This window comes from Coffea arabica, chromosome 2e (genome assembly GCF_036785885.1).
Source record: "Coffea arabica cultivar ET-39 chromosome 2e, Coffea Arabica ET-39 HiFi, whole genome shotgun sequence".
Classification (NCBI taxonomy): domain Eukaryota; kingdom Viridiplantae; phylum Streptophyta; class Magnoliopsida; order Gentianales; family Rubiaceae; genus Coffea; species Coffea arabica.
The window spans coordinates 8,594,220-8,613,503 of record NC_092313.1 but is presented as its reverse complement, the minus strand read 5'-3'; the positions used below and the strand labels follow the sequence as shown (position 1 = coordinate 8,613,503).

Here is a 19,284-nt window from a genome sequence, read left to right as displayed (position 1 = left end):
TCGATGTCCTCTAATGTGAAATGCAAAAATGAGAAAAGGAAAATCTGCTCTCATTTCTTGGAAATTGTTCTTATAGGTGAACAACCGTGACCTATTCTGGAGCTGCTGAAGATCAGTAACTTCCAGTTTCTCGTGATTTAATGAAAAAGTACGTAATTTCACTGGCTTTTCTTTTGTATACTTCTTCTTCTTTTGTATGGTTCGTTCGATCAATTTCACAAATTTTGACGCAGACCGCGTATGACTCCGTCGTTGGCAAAAGTCACCCACTTCCCATTGTTTTTTATTTTATTTCTTTTTTTTTAAAAAAAAAAAAAAAGTGCGAGCTCACTAGTGGGTCATTGTCATTGTCTTCTTTATGGCATTTCTTTGAAATTTCGAGGTTTCAATCAAATTCTAAGCAGAACCCACTCTCTGGCCATTGTCATTGTCTTCTCTGTGGTCCTTCGTTGAATTTTCCACTCTTCATTTGTCTCACATCTAATTTTCTTGCTAGTTCTTGATTCAAGAAATTTTTCATGTTGGCTTTCAGGTCAACCAATTGAATCTCTCGTCTTTTATGTTTACTTGCAAATCACCACCTGCATTTGAGATATTGTTGGCCAAGTAATTGCCCGGCCAAAAAGAACAGAAGGAAGAAACTCCAGCCTGTTTGAAGTTGAACCCATGTACTTGAATCCAGTTTTTGGGGTTACTTTATACTTGTACTCCTACATCTTGCTCAGTTTTTGTGATCATCATGTTATAGTTTTCGTTAATGGCGGTTACAAAACCCCAGCAACTGCCACCTATGACATAGGTGATGTAGCTATAAACTGTGGCTCTGTTGGCAACTCAGCTGCACTTGACGGCCGTGAATGGATTGGAGAAGCATCCTCGAAGTTCATGCCTTCACTGCAACCAAGGGGCAAATCAAGAAGCTCAACTGCACTTCAAGAATCGTCATTGTCTGTTGATCCAGTTCCCTACACGACAGCAAGAATCTCTGCCACTCCATTCTACTATACATTTCAGGTCAGTCCAGGTCAGAAATTTATTCGCCTCCATTTTTACCCTGCTTCCTATCGAGGCTTTGAAAAGTCTATGGACTTTTTCACTGTTAAAGCTGGTCCATTCACCCTCCTAAGGGACTTTAGTGCTTCGTATGCCGCTGATACTTCAAGTGTCAAGTACCTTGTAAAGGAATTCTGCGTGAATGTAGAAGAAAATAGGGAATTGAACATCGTTTTTTCCCCCTCTCTGAGTAGCAAGTCAAGAAACACATATGCTTTTGTGAATGGTATCGAGTTAATTTCAATACCGACTGGTCTTTACCACACACTTGACGGTGATTTGGGTGCCCGCATTGTTAATCTGATGAATCGATTCCATGTCATCGACAATAGCACTGCACTTGAAGTGATTCAGAGGTTGAACATTGGCGGGAACTCTATCTCACCAATAGAGGATTTTGGCATGTTTCGAAGATGGAGTGAGGATGCTAATTACTTGCTAGAACCTGCTGGAGTTCACCAAGTGAGTCATTTGGCAAAGAGGATTAAATACACAAACATGCCAGCGTTCATTGCACCACCAAAACTTTACCAAACCTCCTGGAAAATAGAAAGAGATGCAAGAGCAAACAAGATGCACAAGCTTACATGGAGAATACCGGCAGATTTAGGCTTTGGATACTTGGTCAGGCTTCATTTTTCCCAGTTTGGAGCAGAGATGTCAACAAACGAGCAAAGGGAATTCAGAGTCGTCATAAACAATCATATAGCTGAGGCTAAGGCTAATGTGATCGAATGGAGTGGTGGCGCTGCGATCCCAGCATACAGGGATTATCTAGTCAAGGTGAAAGGAGAGACAGAAGGAAGGAATTGTGATCTCTTGATTTCCCTAGAGTCATTTGATGTGTTTGTTTTTGGACTTCTCAATGGAGTAGAGATCTTCAAGTTGAGCAACCTTGAAAACAGCCTTGCAACTCCAATCCCTACATTTCCAGAAAGAGTCTTGCCCTCTTGGAACCTGAAAAAGCAATATGTTTTCTTAGCTCTTGGCCAAGGCAACTTCCCAGTGACTAGTAGTATGACAATCCTCATTATTCTAGTCAATATAGCCGTCTTTAACTTGAGGCAGATGTGGAAAGAGGAATTTCACCAGGGAAAGGACACACAAACGACGACAACTGAAGCATCCTACCGTTGCTTTTCACTCTCCGAGATCGAATCAGCAACCCAAAACTTTAACGAGGCATTTGTTATTGGACAGGGTGGATTTGGTAAAGTGTACAGAGGAGTCATCCATGAGACTTCTGAGGTGGTTGCCATAAAGCGGTTGAAATCAAAATCCAAACAAGGAGCTCATGAGTTCTGGACTGAAGTTGGAACACTTTCCAAACTCCGGCACATACATCTTGTCTCTTTGATTGGTTACTGTAACGAATCCCAAAAGATGATCCTAGTGTACGAGTACGTGCCGTGCGGAACTCTTGCTGATAACCTGTATAAAAATCGTAGAAACAAGACAGCTTTTGTTCCTCTATGTTGGGAACAAAGGCTCAGAATCTGCATTGGTGCTGCTCGTGGACTTGACTATCTTCACACTGGAACAGAATATGGGGTCATACACCGAGATGTAAAGGATACAAACATCCTCTTGGATGAGAACTTTGTAGCTAAGATTTCTGATTTCGGGCTGTCCAAACTCGAAAAGACGAGCCAATCAAAGAGCTATGTGAGCACCCGAGTAAAAGGCACATTGGGTTATTTGGATCCATACTATTTTAGGACCCATCAACTGACAAGGAAAAGCGATGTATTTGCCTTTGGCATCGTTTTGCTGGTAGTTTTATGTGGGAGACCAGCAATGGATACAGAAAATCTGGAGCAACGGAGTCTTCTATCTTGCTTCCAAGAATGCATCAGCAAAGGAGAAATTGATGAGATTATTGATCGTTTTCTTCAGGGTAAAGTTTCACCAAAAAGTTTAAAGATCTTTGTGAAATCTATTCAAAATTGCTTGCACAACGACCCCAAAGAAAGACCTACAATGGCTCAAGTGGTGGTAAGCTTGGAAGATGCACTGAAAAGGCAAGAGAGTACTAATGTTTCTGTGGCAGAAATGGCAACCATTCCAGGGGATGCACATTGGGACATAGGGAAGCCAATAAAGAAAAAAGAACCTTGCTATCATTTTCCAATTGATGACATCCGAGCAGCAACAGACAACTTCAGTGATCGTACTGTCATCATGCAAGATGCATTCAGGAAGGTGCATCGAGGTTTTCTGCAAAATATGCAAAGAGAAGTTTGCATTTACTGGTTTAAGCAAAAGGTAGAAGAAGAGGAAGTTCTAAAATTCGGCGAACAGATGGAGATGCTATCCCAACTGAGACACCCCAATTTGCTTTCCTTGCTTGGGTATTGTTACCATGAAAATGAGATGTACCTTGTGTTTGATTACGTTGGCAATAGAACTCTCTCCAGCAATCTATACAGGAGTAGAGAAAAAGGTCCACTGAACTGGAAGTGTAAACTACAAATTTGCATTGGTGTAGCAAAAGCTCTAGATTACCTTCACAATGGTACCCAGAAGACAGTAATTCATATGGACCTCAGGCCAGCAACCATTCTGCTGGACATCAATTGCGTCCCAAAAGTTTCTAATTTTGGGCTGTCTAAAATAGGTCACATCGATCCCTGGGCAAAGCAGTCAGCAGCTGGGGTGGTCTCAGAGACACTGGATCATATGTGTCCTGAAGATATAAGCCTTGGTGTACAATGTTTAACGGAAAAATCAGATGTGTACTCATTTGGTTTGGTGTTGTTGGAAGTACTATGCTGCCGAAGGTCATTGAGCAAAAACAGTCTTCGAGACTCAGTTAGAAGAAGCATTAGAACCAAAACACTTCATCAGATAGTAAACTATCTGGAAGGTGAAGTTGCAACAGCATGTCTGGCTGAATATTTGAAAATTGCATTTAGCTGTTTGCAAGTTCAGGCAGCAAGACGGCCATCAATGGACACAGTCGTTGAGAAACTAGAGTTTGCACTGCAGTTACAGGAGAATGCAGAAGCAACAAAGCCAGAGGTGAAGGGGAAAGGTCATGATGGTTTCAAGTTGGAGGACATTTACAAGCAAATACCAAATCTTACTTCTACAAAGCCGAAATGGAAACGGCCACTTCTGTTTTCGGTTTGCCGAGAGTGAGCTGAACAACTTTGTGCTTGTGTTACTTGATAAGTCTTCGATTCTAAATTCTAATGTTGCATGTATGAAGATTGAAATCAACAGTCTACTTTTACGTATCAAGAAGTTGAGTTGTCTTACTGAATAAAAACCAATGTTGAGTTGTCTTGTTGGATAAAAACCAATGTCATGTAACAAGATGGTTGCAAGTTTTAGTTGACATTCCTCTACCAAAATACATTTTTGTGATGGTTAGATATATGGATCGAATGCACTTCTTCTATTGTTCAAGCTCTAGTATGTTTCAATCGTTCATATCCAATGTATCGACAGAAAGACATTAAAGCGTCTATAAAGACGGCAATACAATTCATAGAGAAAGCCCAAAATCCAGATGGTTCTTGGTAACCATCTCATGAGAAAGATGTAACATGGCTTGCATATTGTATAACCTTTTCGAAAAATAATGGACACCAGAATTCCGCCTATCCTAGTGACACGGGCTGCGCCTAAGTTGTGTGCGGCCGTGCCTTTCCGCACGGGCATCCACGCGCGCTCGTGCCTAGTCGCGCGCACGACTGTGCTTGTGCGTGCTCCCGCACACGTGACTTTGCCCATCCGCACATGGTCGCGCGCGACTGTGCCTAGTTGGCTAGGGTTATTCCACAAGATGCTAGAATTGTGGAGAAGATTCTAGAACCTTGTGGAATACTCATGAACCTTATGGATAGCATGCACCTTGAAGATAAGCATGAACCTTGTGGATAAGTTTTGACCATGTAGATAAGATTTAGACTTGTGTAGAGAATTTCAGGATCATGTAGTATTTTGGGCTTGCCTATAAGTAGGTCAAGCCCTTTGTATGGGAAATGGTTGGCAACCTGTAAAGAAGTTTTGTGTGTAATATAAGCTTTCCTTTGTCACACCAACATATTTTTACGTTCTACTTTTGCGCTTCCGCACTTTAAACTGCGCATTGAATGTTAAAGGTGAACTAGCTAGGCGTTCATGGCTTAAGACTTGAACGTACGTTAGTGCCGCACGGGATGGCGGTTTGTAGGAAAAACAAGCAGCCCGTGACACAAGGAATGGCTTTTCGGTAACATGCTACATTTATGCCTCTTGGTTGGCTTCGGACACCTTTGCTGCATGCGGGAAAACGGATAGCAACAGTAAGTGCAGTCCAACAAGCAGATCGGAGTACTGTCGCAGGTTGAGTTTCGTCCGGTTCAAATTGATTTATTGGGAATTGTGCAGTCAATTGAAAGCTTTTATTCTTGTTTCAAAGAAAAGGAGAAATGGGAAACACCTTCATTCTTTAACAACGTCGTCGTGGAGCCATGGTGATGCAGCTATCACATTTACAAGTACAACTCGAATTTAATGGCCGCAATTTTATTCCACCAGCGTTTACTGGCTACCAACTTCAGTTGCTCCTTTTCTCATTTACTCCTGCCCCAAGTCCCTTACTAATCCTCCTGTTTTCTCGACCTTCTGGTCCATTGGACGGTGAGAGGCACATCCATCCCTTGTTTCTTCAGTAATTTTTTTACCGCTTATCGTCCTTCCTCGTGACGACATCTATTAGCACAATTTTTTTTTTTTTTTTGTTAATCGACAATTCCTACACCACTGTAATTCCTCCTTCTACACTAATCTATTTAAGTGAAGGGCCCAATTAGGTCGGGAGAGCCGATAATTCATCTAAGGGGAGGGTCCAACTAAATCAAGGAAATTAACCATCATTAAATCACAATGATGTACCGTGCACCCATTTAAATTTGAAGAAGTCATATATTAATAGCAAATGACAAGAGATAGGGATAAAATCTTGACCTCAAGGTTTTGTGGTGGTCAAGAGCCCAAGAGCTGTTGGTTTCAATCTTTTGACAACAGTCATTTTTTCCTACTTGATGGATTCGGGGCTTTCATAATTGACAGTTTCAATTGCACCACACACTATATACATCAACACACAAAATATAAATACTAACACAATAAATTTAGATATTTATGCAATAATATATATATATATAACAAATCTTGTGATTCCTTAAATCCCACAATTTCATTCATTCAAATTCAGATTAAACATATCCAGATCATGAATTTGTCTGATAACTAACTGCATAGATACTCAATCCCTAACTGAGATCTATTTTAATCATTCAAAACAAATATACTCGAATACGTTTGACAACTTTCTCTCGATTGTCCTGTCATAGGATAAATACTTTAAAAAAATGCAAAGTTATAAAATTATTATCCACAATAATTTAGCATAAGAAGTTTAAAATTTGACAAGCAAACTAGACCTACTTATTTTTTGTTTTGGGCATAAAATTAAAGAATGAACTTCAAATTATTCTGCTATTATTTCTTAGTGAATTGGTCATCAAGTAAAGTATATAAATTACATTCTTAATGAAAATTCAAGGTTCAAACCTTTACACATGCAATTAAATCCAATCCAGAGTGTGTGTATCTCTTCCAAATCTTTAGAGTAATGTAAATGTTGCCGATTCAATCAAATCAAAAAAGGTACACTTCCTACTATTATTAGAACGAAAATTTCAAACTTCTTATTAGTTTGCTTTTGCGGTGGAAAATCTGGAATTACTACTAATGTGTCATTTATTTAAGCACTCCGAACCACTAAACAACTCCTAACTACTTTTTCTAACATATCGCAATGAATGCGAATCAATACTCAACGTGATTAGGCCCCGCCCCGCGCGATGTTTTCAACGTTGTATCTATGGACAGGATTAATGTTGCTGTTGTCTTTTATAGTTCAAAGAGTCAGGAGGCAACTATGCAAGTCATGTTTTCTCTAACTTTTCCAGTTAGAATTTAATGGGGGGAAAAACGAGTAGTTGACTTGACTGAGACACTCAACTGTCCCGGCCCCTGCATGATTGCCCACCGTCTCCTTTTTCACTCACTTGCCATTCCTGATTTCACCTGTTGTCAACTTGTCATCCAATTCTAGTTTTCCAGTGCCATAATGCCATTGCCATATATGGCTCTGGCAATGGTGTATTTTGTACTAACAGCATTAAAAACACCCACAGTTTTTTTAAATTTCAATGGCTACAATAATTGACTTCACCTGTAATTTCCAGCTCTCCTACATTCTTATACCCCTTTATGTCTTCCAACTTCCCTCATTCTTCTCTTTCAAACACCAGTGGATTTTCGTTGAATAACCTTTAAGCTTTCTCCTGTCCCCGAAATGGATCCCCCCCTATCATCCTCATCACTTTCACCTTACTATAACACCATTTTCACAGCACTAGCTTTCTTTTTATCGGGCCTGGTTTTCTTGTTATCAAGCAAATCAAAATCCAAAAGGTTGAATTTGCCTCCAGGACCGCCTGGATGGCCTGTGGTTGGCAACCTCTTCCAAGTTGCTCGATCAGGGAAACCTTTTTTTCAGTACGTGAGAGATCTTTTGCCTAAATACGGTCCAATTTTCACTCTCAAGATGGGCACTAGAACCATGATAATCATCACCAGTGCTGACTTGGTATACGAAGCACTCATCGAAAAGGGTCAAATCTTTTCTAGCCGGCCTCGAGAGAATCCTACCAGGACCATCTTCAGCTGCAACAAATTCACGGTCAATGCTGCCCTTTACGGCCCTGTTTGGCGATCCCTGCGGCGAAACATGGTCCAGAATATGTTGAGTGCAACGCGGCTTAAGGGGTTCAAGGATGCAAGAGATAGCGCAATGGATAAACTGATTGAAAGAATTAAATCCGAGGCTGAAGCCACCGACGGTGCTGTTTGGGTGCTGAAAAATGCCCGATTCGCGGTCTTCTGCATACTATTATCTATGTGTTTTGGGATTGAAATGGACGAAAAGATGATTGATACGATCGATCAGATGATGAAGACTGTGTTGCTTGTTCTTGATCCAAGGTTAGACGATTATCTCCCACTTCTAAGCCCATTTTTCTCCAAGCAAAGAAAAAGAGTTCAAGAGGTCAGAAGAGAGCAAATTGAGCTACTCGTCCCATTCATTGAAAAGAGGAGAAATGCTATTAAGAATCCAGGATCAGATAAAACTGCAGCTTCATTTTCCTACCTTGATACATTATTTGATCTTAAAATTGAGGGTAGAAAATCGGCTCCTTCTAATCCTGAGCTCGTCACACTTTGCTCCGAGTTCTTGAATGGCGGAACCGACACTACCGGGACGGCAATTGAGTGGGCCATAGCTAGGATGGTCGAAAATCCTGATATTCAGACAAAATTATACAAAGAGATTAAAGGTGTAGTCGGTGATAGGAAGGTTGAGGAGAAGGACATGGAGCGCATGCCGTACTTAAACGCCGTCGTTAAAGAGTTGTTACGTAAGCATCCTCCCACGTACTTTTCCCTAACCCATGCAGTAATTGAGCCGGCCAAATTAGGTGGGTATGACATTCCAACAGATACAAATGTGGAAATTTTCTTGCCGACCATCGCGGAGGATCCAAAATTGTGGTCCGACCCAGCGAAGTTTGACCCGGACCGATTCCTCAGCGGTCGGGACGATGCCGACATAACCGGTGTCACCGGAGTGAAGATGGTGCCGTTTGGAGTTGGCCGGAGGATTTGTCCCGGGTTGGCCATGGCTACGGTGCATGTCAATTTGATGTTGGCCCGGATGGTTCAAGAATTCGAGTGGACTGCTTACCCGAAAGACAGTAAGGTGGATTTTAGTGAGAAATTGGAATTTACAGTGGTGATGAAGAATACTCTAAGAGCCCACGTCAAGCCAAGGATCTAATGTAAGAGAGGTTTTCTGCCATGAGATGTTAGGGTTTATATAGATATATAATTATCTACTACTACATATATTTCTTCATACTTCTGCTGAAAGTTGGATTTTCCTTTCTCCTTTTTTTTTAAAAAAAATATATATATATATCTTTTAATACTGTATTTATTTTGGGAGTCTATTGATAGGGGTTTGACATAAACTTCTCTATGTTAATTTTAATCGTTTTCATAAAATTTGAGGAATTGGCATGCCATTGAAGTTGAACGGTTGAGGGCTGTGCAGCAAAAGTATCTACTATCTTCTTATTTCTTGGATTGGAATACGGAGGAAAAATTGATCAAACACGTTTAAAAGCTATTGGGTGACAAAAGTAGTGTCCTCTCCCAAACTCACTGGCTCAAATAAGTGTGTCACCGTACTTTGAAGGCAAGCTATTAATGAACGGACTGCAATTCAACGCACTTGAGTTGAGTTGAGGAGAGCGGTTCTCGTACTTCACAGATGTCTAAATTTGTTCAAAGATCCATCACTTTCTCTGACCTTTGTGCCAAAAATGGAAGCACGAACCAATGGTGTAGGAGGGGTAACATTTGAAAACTAATTTGTTACGAGAACCCTAATTGGGGAATCACATCTTACGGGACAAGGAAATAACTAGAGCTCAATTAATCCCATCTTGTTTGCTTAGTCACTAATGCTCGGGTTCTTATTGGATACTCGGCAGTATATTTAAAATAACTGCAAGTGGATGCACACACTTACATTCATTATCGTCCAAATTAATTCTGTTATTCTTATTAGACACTTATTAATACATTTAATTTGAATGCTTTTTCAATTTAACTGTACTCTTACAAAAAAAAAAAAAAAGGAAACACTCGTCATTGAGTGCTCCTTAGACAAACCTCCTCAACTAAGTTACCGAAACATGAAGTTAGGGGGTTGCATTTGCGTGACGACGTGGCAATTAGTGGACGTGGTTGCGAACAGCTCAATAAACATTAGCAGGCTAGACAGCAGTCATGCTGCACGTGACATCGGTTTCAAGTTTGCAAGAAACACGGCCCACTACCGTGCGGCTCTTTATTTCGGTGGAGACCACTGCATTTAATCACCCATTTTCTCTGATTTGTTGTAGAGAATGTCGAACCAGCAAGGAGTAGTCACTAGTCAATGTCAATGGACCAGATGAAGATGCCATGTCCAGGGACAAATCCTATTCAATTCGAAATTCATGGCCAACATGACAAAAAATGTGCTTGTATTAATTGCGAGTAAGGACGACAACTCCAGAGCCAGCGACCTGGCTATCCCGATGAGCAATGGGCCTCTGTGCAAGAGGCCATCAAATTAGAGCCGGGGCTTAGCGGCGAGACCAAATTGAAGACTAAGGCAAAAAATGTGATTTCAGAGGCCCATCAGAAACTCCTACGTTTCTGCATTCGAAGTCCGGTCTTTATGAAACTAGTGCTTTTGGCACACTCTACGGGTGTACATATTCCCAAACTATATAATTAATTAGTTATTTTTTCAAATCAACTATTATATGTAGAACTAGAAGCATGTTAGAGTGCGAGTGCTCTTTTCAAAAATCTATAAATGCTTCTTTTTTTCTTTAGGAAGTTGTTGTATTTAACGTCGTGGTAAAAGGGATGTGAATCGTTGTACTTAAGATCATGATGATAAAAAAGAGATAACTTAAATAGTTTAAAAACTGACTTTAAAAGGCATTTTTAGTACAACATTATTATCTCTGTTCGGATCAACTATTTAGCTAACTCAATAATTGATTTTTGACTGCTCATGACTAATAATAATTAAAAAAAAATGGTGAAACCAATTAATTTCACATAAAATACAACTCAAATTAGATAATAGAACCCTTATTTGTCTAATTGGCAACACCATACGAGCTAAAAACCAACCACTAGACTTGTCAAAATAATTGATTCGGTCCAAAATGAAATTTCTCAAAAAGTATTCCGCCTTCTCATAAAATTTCGGTTTAATAAACCAGTAGATTCTTATTTATGATTGCTTTAGTGGTGCTCTATCACGTGCTTTTGTGTAGCATGATTAAACCCTTTTTACTTTTGATAAGCTAGCATTTCCAAAGAAGGTAAGAACGTTCCAAAGATGGGAGTGGCATGGGCACAGAATCCCATATTTTGCCAATATACTCGTCCAAGCTTTATAAGCTTTAGATATGCAGGTTTAGAAAGAATGTAACGTCCCCAAGACCAAACTTATCAGACGTTAACGAAGTCACCGTAAAATCCCTCCTAAACCAAAAGGCAAGAATGTCTAAAATAGTACGCCCAACGAAGGACTCTGCTTCCTTTTGTGCCCAACTATGGTCCAGGTTGTCACAAGAATGCCATACACATACTTTCAAAACATATACATTGCTAATCGAGCAAACCAGGAACTCAACTGTACTACAGAAGTAACATCTCCAACTATACCTAAGCCAACAGAGTGAAACAGCTTCTATCAAAGGGCTAAAAAAGAGACAGACAAGAAAAAGGAAAAAAAAAATAGATACAACACCTTATTATATACACAAAAAGATAAGAAAAAGGCCACAAGGAAATCGTTCCACTTCCTGGGCACACAATCCGCATGCCTGCTGAAGCAAACTTGCTGAATAAAATCTCTCTGTAACTCCGTGAAAATTGAAGTAATGATGTTAAGGAGCAGAGGAGGGATTCTAAGCATTTGATGGGCTCTCCATCTCTTTGTTTCCTGACTTTTTAGTTATTTGACGATCATCATTCAAGATGGGGTTGCTTTGTCTATCTTCTACCCCAGCTCTCTCAGAATGACGACACCCGTCCTGGCTGGGTTGCATCCTCTGGCTCTCACGTGGCGTCGATGATAGTCTATGGCTGTTTGACGAATGGTGAGTATTTAGATTTGCAGGTTGGATGGTATGCTGAGCTCTGATGGCTGAACTGAACAAAGGTTGCATAAAACGTTTTCTCTCAGTAAGTTCGCGCAGAGAAACGCGACAAACTGGACATGTGGAATGCTGATGCAGCCATATGTCAATGCATGCGGCATGGAAAAAATGTCCACATGAGGGCAATATCCGTAATGTGTCTTCCTTGTGATAATCAGCAAGGCAAACTGTGCACCTGGATTACAAAAAGAATGCTCAAAGTTGTTAATGGTCTCAGGAGATCGATTACTGAGTAGCAAACACACCACATCCAGAGCACAAAACCAAATTTACCCTCGGGAAGGAAAAAACACATTTAAGTTTCCAAAAACCATTCCATGCAAGAAAAGGTAACCGTCCAAGATGGTCTAAAACGTTAACTTTACTAAGTTAATTCATTGGGAGTACATGACTTGCTACTAAGGAACAATTTACACACCAACAATACAAAAGTGGTTTAACTACTATTACTTTTGGGGCTTAAGAGAGTTAATTCAGGAGTTGATTAAACTGACGTATTCTCAAGATTAATGTTGAGCGTTGAAGTTAAGCAGACCAGTAAATATTGTTGTTTTGATAATTATCTGCTTTAAGGGAAGAAACCTAAGTAACAAGGGAGCTACAGAGAGACCATGTAAATCTAATTCCAACCTATGAAACGGTGCATCAATTTTATTCTTGTTGAAGCAACCATATAATAATTCCTCTTCTATTGAGAAGACCCATGTAATTTTGTCCAAAGAAACAAACGATACAGAGCTGAATCCAAAATATTGTCAGTATATAAATTAAGCAAGACACTGCAGATAATATTAGGGATAAGTAATGCTAACATTTGAATTGCTGATAGAATAAATATGATAAGGTCAATAACAAGTAGAAAAGCAGTAAGGAACCCTTTCCAAAAGATAAACAAGAAAGTTAATTAACAGCTTGTTTGATGCTTTTCCTTCAGGACACAAGACACTTGCTATCTTGTAAATATCTTAAGTTCTCAACGATATGACCCTTACATTTTAATTTCTGCAGAGTTGTAGGCATGATATCCCCGACTGTAGCCAGTTTCATATGATTACAGTTATGCAGAGTTAAATCTAATTACAGTGGTTGACAAGAAACAAGCTTGAGCCTTGCTAAGCTTTCCAGAAATAACCAACCAAGTAGAGATTTCACTTCTGTATATTGAACTGAAGTAGTGTTTTCACGAAACCACATATGGCACATTAATTGTTGTCTACCACATTTCAACAGCCACTTAAGTAATACATGTAGGACAATTATAAGGCGTTTACACAATGACTCCTAATAAAAATTAAAAATTACTGATGCCCATTGCCCACCAAATTCAATTTGTCAATCCAAATGACTCTAGTCAAGAGGTGCAGCAAGGGGAAGAAGACCACAGACCACCTCAAACTTCACATTCTGCTCAACTTCACTACTGAGGTGAGGATCACCCATGAGTTATCATCAACAGTTTCTGTAATTTTCATTTCCTGGAAACTCACAATGCCCTGTCTGATTACCTTGTCGTGCAAACAATCATGTTTGATTGCTTAAAACATCATAGAGAATCTCAAAATTGATAATGAAGGACAGAATAAATTCCCTTTCACCACAGACTCTATGATAAATTCTGGACCAACTCTTACAGTCAAGCAATTTTTAGTGTTACTAAACAAAAATTAAGAAATTGTACAGAATCAAGCAGCCCAGTGCCCTATGAGGTGGCCTAATACAAGATACAGAAACTGAAAAAGAATTCTATTTTTATAACCCAGGACCCCTCCTACAGAAGGGGAAAATAAAAGGATATCTAAATCCTGTTAACAAGTTCCTTCCAGCCCTAACTGAGAAATTAATCAGCGTTGTAGCTTTTGATTAACAATCTTTTGAAAAGTTCAGCTGGCAAAGAAGAAGATTAAATGTGCTCCGCTCATAAGTTTGAAATTATCAGGGAGCAGCCAAACCACCTAAAAGATCACTCATATTTTCAGGAGAATAGTTGCCACACAAGCTCAACATTGACCTTTTTCTATAGATTATCACAGAACTTGTTGCTTACTTTTGCTAGCATGCTACACTTCTGTTCAAATTAATGTTTTTATGCATTAACAGGAAGAACTTGAATCTCTTCTACAAATTAGAATATAGGAAGCAAAATTATATGAGGATCATTCCAGATAAATCTTCCTACTTTCATGGAAAAGCTCGATTAACTGTAACATCAACCAAATTTCCCTTTTGCAGCATTTCTGTCACCACTGAGGTCACTTTCCCAGTTTTCCATGACAATATTCCAAAGGATATTGTCTTGCATAGTTATAATACTAATACGACAAGACATTAGGAAAACAACCTACAAAAGGATATCCTAGTAACTCATCTTGTGTAAGATAAATTCCTCAGAAATATTTATAATCATTATGCAAAGGAATCAAAAACAAGAAGAGAACCAATTTCAAGATTTATTGGGGAATCTTCATAATAGTTTCTTGTTCTGTTAACTATAAGGAGTTGCAAATTGAGATAATTTCAGCAAAAGCTTGGGCACCAAGAAAGGGTACAAATTGTGGATCAAGTTGTACAGACAATCCGCTACCAACGAGTTTCACAATTTGATATGACAAGAAGTTACAGACCTATGTCTATCAATTTGGAAATGGATGAACTAGTTAACCAGTTGAGAATAGATAGGCAGTTCGGGAGAATTTACATGACAAAGCATGCTCCTGAGTTTTAACAAGGCTTAGTTGGACAGTGCAGGGGAATCTCAAACACAAAAACGCGCTTGGTATAGAGACCTGCTCACCGCTTCTAAGGCAACTTGTGTGAATTAAGGCTGGTGCAGAAACATAATCTAAAGAACACAAAATTAAGTGCAAAAAGACAAATGTGATCAAGAGTTGCCATATAATAACCAGAAAACAGTTGAAAAAGAAGAGAAGAAAGAGTAACTATGAATATGCAAGCAACTTCTAGAAGCACTCTAGCCACCCTCCTTTAAATTTCCAGCAAGTCCTTGACTGGAACTGTCATATTGGAATAGATAAAAGTATAATAAAAGGAGAATTCATAACCGTTTCAGCTGTGGACTAGACACTCATCTCCACCCCACGAGAATGATCTGACTTCCACCAGCAGTAAAGCAGAAAACCATGCCTTTGACAACACCATGAACCCAGATGGAGAAAGATGGTGCCAGTCTCTTACTAGCCCCCCAAATAAAAAATTGAACTTTTCCTAATAATTTTTTTTCCTTCACAATTTATGTATATTCTCTTAATTATACCAGAATTTAAAATAGCAACTACTGCCATCATAATTATTGAACTTTAGGTCACAAAGATTTTTATATACTTTAGGTCACAAACTTGAATCAATCTGTTGCACTTTTCTCAGCATTTACAACATCCAATGGCAGATAAGAAGCAGTAATCAAATTATAGGAAAGTCACAACTTGTTAATAATAGGGCCAAATCTGACTTTTCCAATGCTACCTTTGGTCATTGTATATGTACCCCAAAAACTGTTTACATTGCATCTCAATTTGAAAATCATAAAGTCATATCAGCAATGTCAGAGTTATACTGCTCAAAATGAAGACAAAATCTTAAGAAATGACACCAATCTTTGTACACATTCAAACAGTTCCTATCTAGTTGTCTTGTTCTAAAGTTTGGTATAAAACAGGCGACACTCAAAACAAATTTCTTTATTCCCCATGCTTTCTTCTGCCCTCACCACTTTTGGTTAAAGTAAAAGAAAAAGAAAAAGAAAGAAATAAAGAAAGAAAGAAAACAGAAGAAGAAGGCTCAGCTATTGAAAAGGCAAAGAAACAAATAAAAACAAAACTACAACAGTTGAAAGAACTTTCCAAGTTGTAGCGGGCATGCTAAAGCCTTGTAAGCATACGGAAACTATATATACCATACACCATAGGAAACATGAAAAGTTTAACTTACTGATTATTTTCTCCCGAGGAGAAAAAGTTATCACCATACTTCTTTGTCGGGAAGTTGGCAAAAATTACAGGTTCAAGCCCATGAAGCCCTCGTTCCAACTGTACAAGAAAAGCAGCAACATTTCCTCATTTCAAAGAGCACGAGATGATTGAAAAAAAAAAAGCATTATCCACACCAAAGTACGAGTGATAGGGAAAAAAAAAGGAAGGAAGAAAAAACAAACAATATTACACTAAAAAAGGGAATTAAACGAGACAAAAGGCATAAGTACAATAGTACAAGTACAATTTGGGTACACCTACCAATATAAAACAACTAGCTTTAGCTAGGCAGTCAAAAGGGGTGTGCAGGAAGGAGACCTAAAAGCTAAAACACAAGGAAAGCAGAAGATGTTTTAAGACAACAGATAAGGAAATCCTACAGCAATACCAATCCATAGGTAAGTGTTCCCCTCAAAACGGATGAACAGAACAAACATATATACACAACAAAACTCGTTTGAATTTTCTCATTTTTCTTTTAATCTCTTAATTAAACAAATTACACACAAGACAATCAACTAATTCAGTATAGGCCAGGCTTTACCAGCAGACCGTCCAAAGGAACATCAAAGACAATGATCAAATGCAATGATGTATCCAGAGCAACAAAATAGGGCATCTCAAATACTGAATCGTGAAGGAGATATTCAAAGAGAAATGAGTGTAAAGGGCTTACAATGCTAAGATCAGATCTATGGGCTCTAGCAAAAGAACGCCTTGATGCATTCAATTGAATTCTAGCACAAATAAGCCTTGTGCAGACAAACACAATGAACATGGTACTCACAGCAAATCCAATCACTGTCATCACTAAATTTGTCCCTGAAGACATCATTTCTTTACTTAGCTTTCCTATTGAGAGTCACTTTAATTCTCGTTTCTTAGTCTTCCCCACTGTTCAAGAAAAACTATAACGAACCCTTGAAGAAAGTTCAAATCTTGCCTCGTACTTCACAGCCAAACAAGCGTAATTCTACACTGCACCTCACCACCTACTAGAGTTCCCTCAGAACATCAAGCAAACCCAACTTCACACTCAAAATCATTTGATTTCAACCACTTTCTCGCTTTGAATAAAAATCCACCTTGTTCTTCTCACTTTCGAACTGAGAAATACTCTTTTACCTTTCTTCCTCTACATGATTTGCGCCACCTCCTCTTCTAACTCCCTGCATATGTACAGGTAAATCCAACAGGGATATGCATTGTAGAGCTGTGCATTTGGTACTGAAAGCGGTGGTTTAAGAGAGGGATGGGGTGGAGGGGGGAGATGTGCCTGTAGAAGCTGGTGCGTGGCCTTGTGGAATTAGGCGACAAGAGTCTTCAGTTCACTAAGCCCGGGTGTAGAAACCACGGGAACAGGAGAGAAATGTGCGTGAGAGTTTAGTATTATGTGTGTGAGAGACGGTAAGAGAGAGAGAGAGAGACGGTATTTCGGTTGCCACATATACTCCGTTAGATTAGATCATGTGATTAAAAGGACACTAGAGAGATCTAAGATCCAAAATCACTGTCACGCACCCAACGGCAGCGCAGTAACACTTAAAGGATACGATTGATTGGGTGGACCTTATAAATTATAAGCTATGTATAACCCAAAACTACCCCCACCCCTTTTTTACGACTTTTTTCTTACCCTATTTGTTAGGATTAAATGTTTTTTACATACAATTTATATACTAATGATTTGATTTTAGAATTAAATTATGATGATATGGCAAGCATTAAGAATGCTAATAAATACGCTGTCGATATTAAAAGTATACTAACATTTTTGTTATGTATTTTAAAGTAACAATTTTTTATATACAAATTTCAACCTAATTTCATAGGGTTCCCTCTTACCTTCAAATTAAATCCATACTTTTTCACAATTTTTCAAGCTAGTCATCCTTTCGAGTTGTGTGTCTATAACGATTATATATATATATATATATATATATATATATATAGGTCAGCCTAATTTCATTGTGGTCCCTTTTACTTTCAGATTAAATTCATACTTTTTTCACAACTTTTTCAACCTGTTCATCCCTTTGAGTTGTGTGTCTATAAAGATCATATATATATATATATATAATGTTCAACCTAATTTCATGGTGTTCCCTCTTACTCTCAGACTAAATCCATACTTTTTTCGCAACTTTTTCAAGCTGTTCATCCTTCGAGTTGTGTATCTATTTATGATGTAATGAAACCGAATACTTTGTGAAGAAAAGGTACATCTAGAGATAAATAAATATATTCTCTTAATTTATAGATATTTTGATTATTATTATTATTACTACTATTACAAATATATACTCGTATGGTATATTGGTATAAACCTCGGATATCACCTAGTATCATAAATTAAAAGGGACGCATTTTGCACTTGACGCTATTAATTCTCTTGCGGAGGGGTTAATGTAATTAACCGGAATATAGAATAATGCTAAACAAATGCACCCTGATATTTGTTGTCTGGCATTCGTGGAAGCATCATGCCTTCTTTTTAGATTAATTAACTAAAGAAAACATGCCACGAACCGACCCCTTTTGGGCGAAGGAATTTGAGGCGGTGTAAATGTTACGCATCTGTTTCAATTTACAGGGTATAAGAGCGATTAAGTTCGGCGAAAATGACTTTGTTTGACACTATTTTTTTTTCAAACATTTTTCTTTTTTTTTTGGTGTAGGTGAGGAGCTGAATTCAAAACTTTTTGCTTATAACCTCTTCCTCGTCGGTAATTGCTCTATTTGAATACCTTTTGGAAAACTTATGATGAATTTATATTAAGGATTGGTCTTGCCGTCCTCTAATTTAACCATTGAACATTGATTCAACGACTAGGGAGAATCCGCTTAGAGTTCACTCGTCCACTACTAGATAATTAGGTCGAGAGTTCAAATCCCATGTAATGAATTACCAGAAAGCACTTCCTTTGTTTGAAAATTTTAGAGAGACTACGTTAGTTAGCGTACTTGTTTGATGTGCGAGTTCATCTCCAAATCCTGTACAAGCCTTGTTGCCAAAACAATAATAATAAATAAATAGAGCCTTCCTCATTTTGTGTGCTTACAAGTTACATGAAAAACAACGTTGAGACACGCGTATTTGGTAACCAACGGTTCTGATATTTTTTGTTGTATATAATTCCTGCCGAGTCTGTTCATCCCCTGCTTTCCCCGGGATAACAATTTTAACTCTGCATTTCTCTGTCATGCAATTAATCCTACGTAAAAACCTAAATATTTACGACTGGAGAAATTATTATTTCTTTATTATGCACGTTGCTTGCCCGAGAAAAGAAGAAGAAGAAGAAGAAGATAAATTGGGTGACGTGAATGTTTTACTAGCGCACCTACTACTTTTCTACTTTTTCTTCATTCTTCCTCTATATCCTTTTCTG

At 38.5% G+C, this 19,284-nt stretch overlaps 3 protein-coding genes across 3 annotated transcripts; 2 read left to right on the top strand and 1 right to left on the bottom strand.

The window, feature by feature from the left end:
* The first annotated feature begins 476 nt into the window (after positions 1 to 476).
* Positions 477 to 4,409, top strand: LOC113730705 (receptor-like protein kinase FERONIA). Its single transcript, XM_027255573.2, has one exon. It carries the CDS (start codon positions 667 to 669, stop codon positions 4,192 to 4,194), a length of 3,528 nt encoding a protein of 1,175 aa, XP_027111374.1. The 5' UTR covers positions 477 to 666; the 3' UTR covers positions 4,195 to 4,409.
* Positions 4,410 to 7,230: 2,821 nt separating this feature from the next.
* LOC113730704 (cytochrome P450 77A2) lies at positions 7,231 to 9,109 on the top strand. The gene has a single exon (XM_027255572.2). The coding sequence runs from the start codon at positions 7,409 to 7,411 to the stop codon at positions 8,948 to 8,950; it is 1,542 nt and encodes a 513-aa protein (XP_027111373.1). The 5' UTR covers positions 7,231 to 7,408; the 3' UTR covers positions 8,951 to 9,109.
* A 2,221-nt stretch (positions 9,110 to 11,330) lies between these two features.
* LOC113730703 (RING-H2 finger protein ATL38) lies at positions 11,331 to 17,308 on the bottom strand. Its single transcript, XM_027255571.2, has 3 exons — positions 16,569 to 17,308; positions 15,852 to 15,949; positions 11,331 to 12,081 (listed from the first exon to the last, which is right to left on the bottom strand). Exons 1-3 carry the CDS (start codon positions 16,725 to 16,727, stop codon positions 11,655 to 11,657), a joined length of 684 nt encoding a protein of 227 aa, XP_027111372.1. The 5' UTR covers positions 16,728 to 17,308; the 3' UTR covers positions 11,331 to 11,654.
* Between the last annotated feature and the right edge of the window lie 1,976 nt (positions 17,309 to 19,284).

What these genes read in the sequence shown, in the direction of transcription:
- LOC113730703 (XM_027255571.2), bottom strand. Translation starts at nt 16,727, where the DNA reads ATGATGTCTTCAGGGACAAATTTAGTGATGACAGTGATTGGATTTGCT. An exon ending in ATAGATCTGATCTTAGCATT is followed by an intron (nt 15,950 to 16,568) that starts GTAAGCCCTTTA and finishes TTTCTTGTACAG; the next exon opens with TTGGAACGAGGGCTTCATGG. An exon ending in TCCTCGGGAGAAAATAATCA is followed by an intron (nt 12,082 to 15,851) that starts GTAAGTTAAACT and finishes TTTGTAATCCAG; the next exon opens with GTGCACAGTTTGCCTTGCTG.
- LOC113730705 (XM_027255573.2), top strand. Translation starts at nt 667, where the DNA reads ATGTACTTGAATCCAGTTTTTGGGGTTACTTTATACTTGTACTCCTAC.
- LOC113730704 (XM_027255572.2), top strand. Translation starts at nt 7,409, where the DNA reads ATGGATCCCCCCCTATCATCCTCATCACTTTCACCTTACTATAACACC.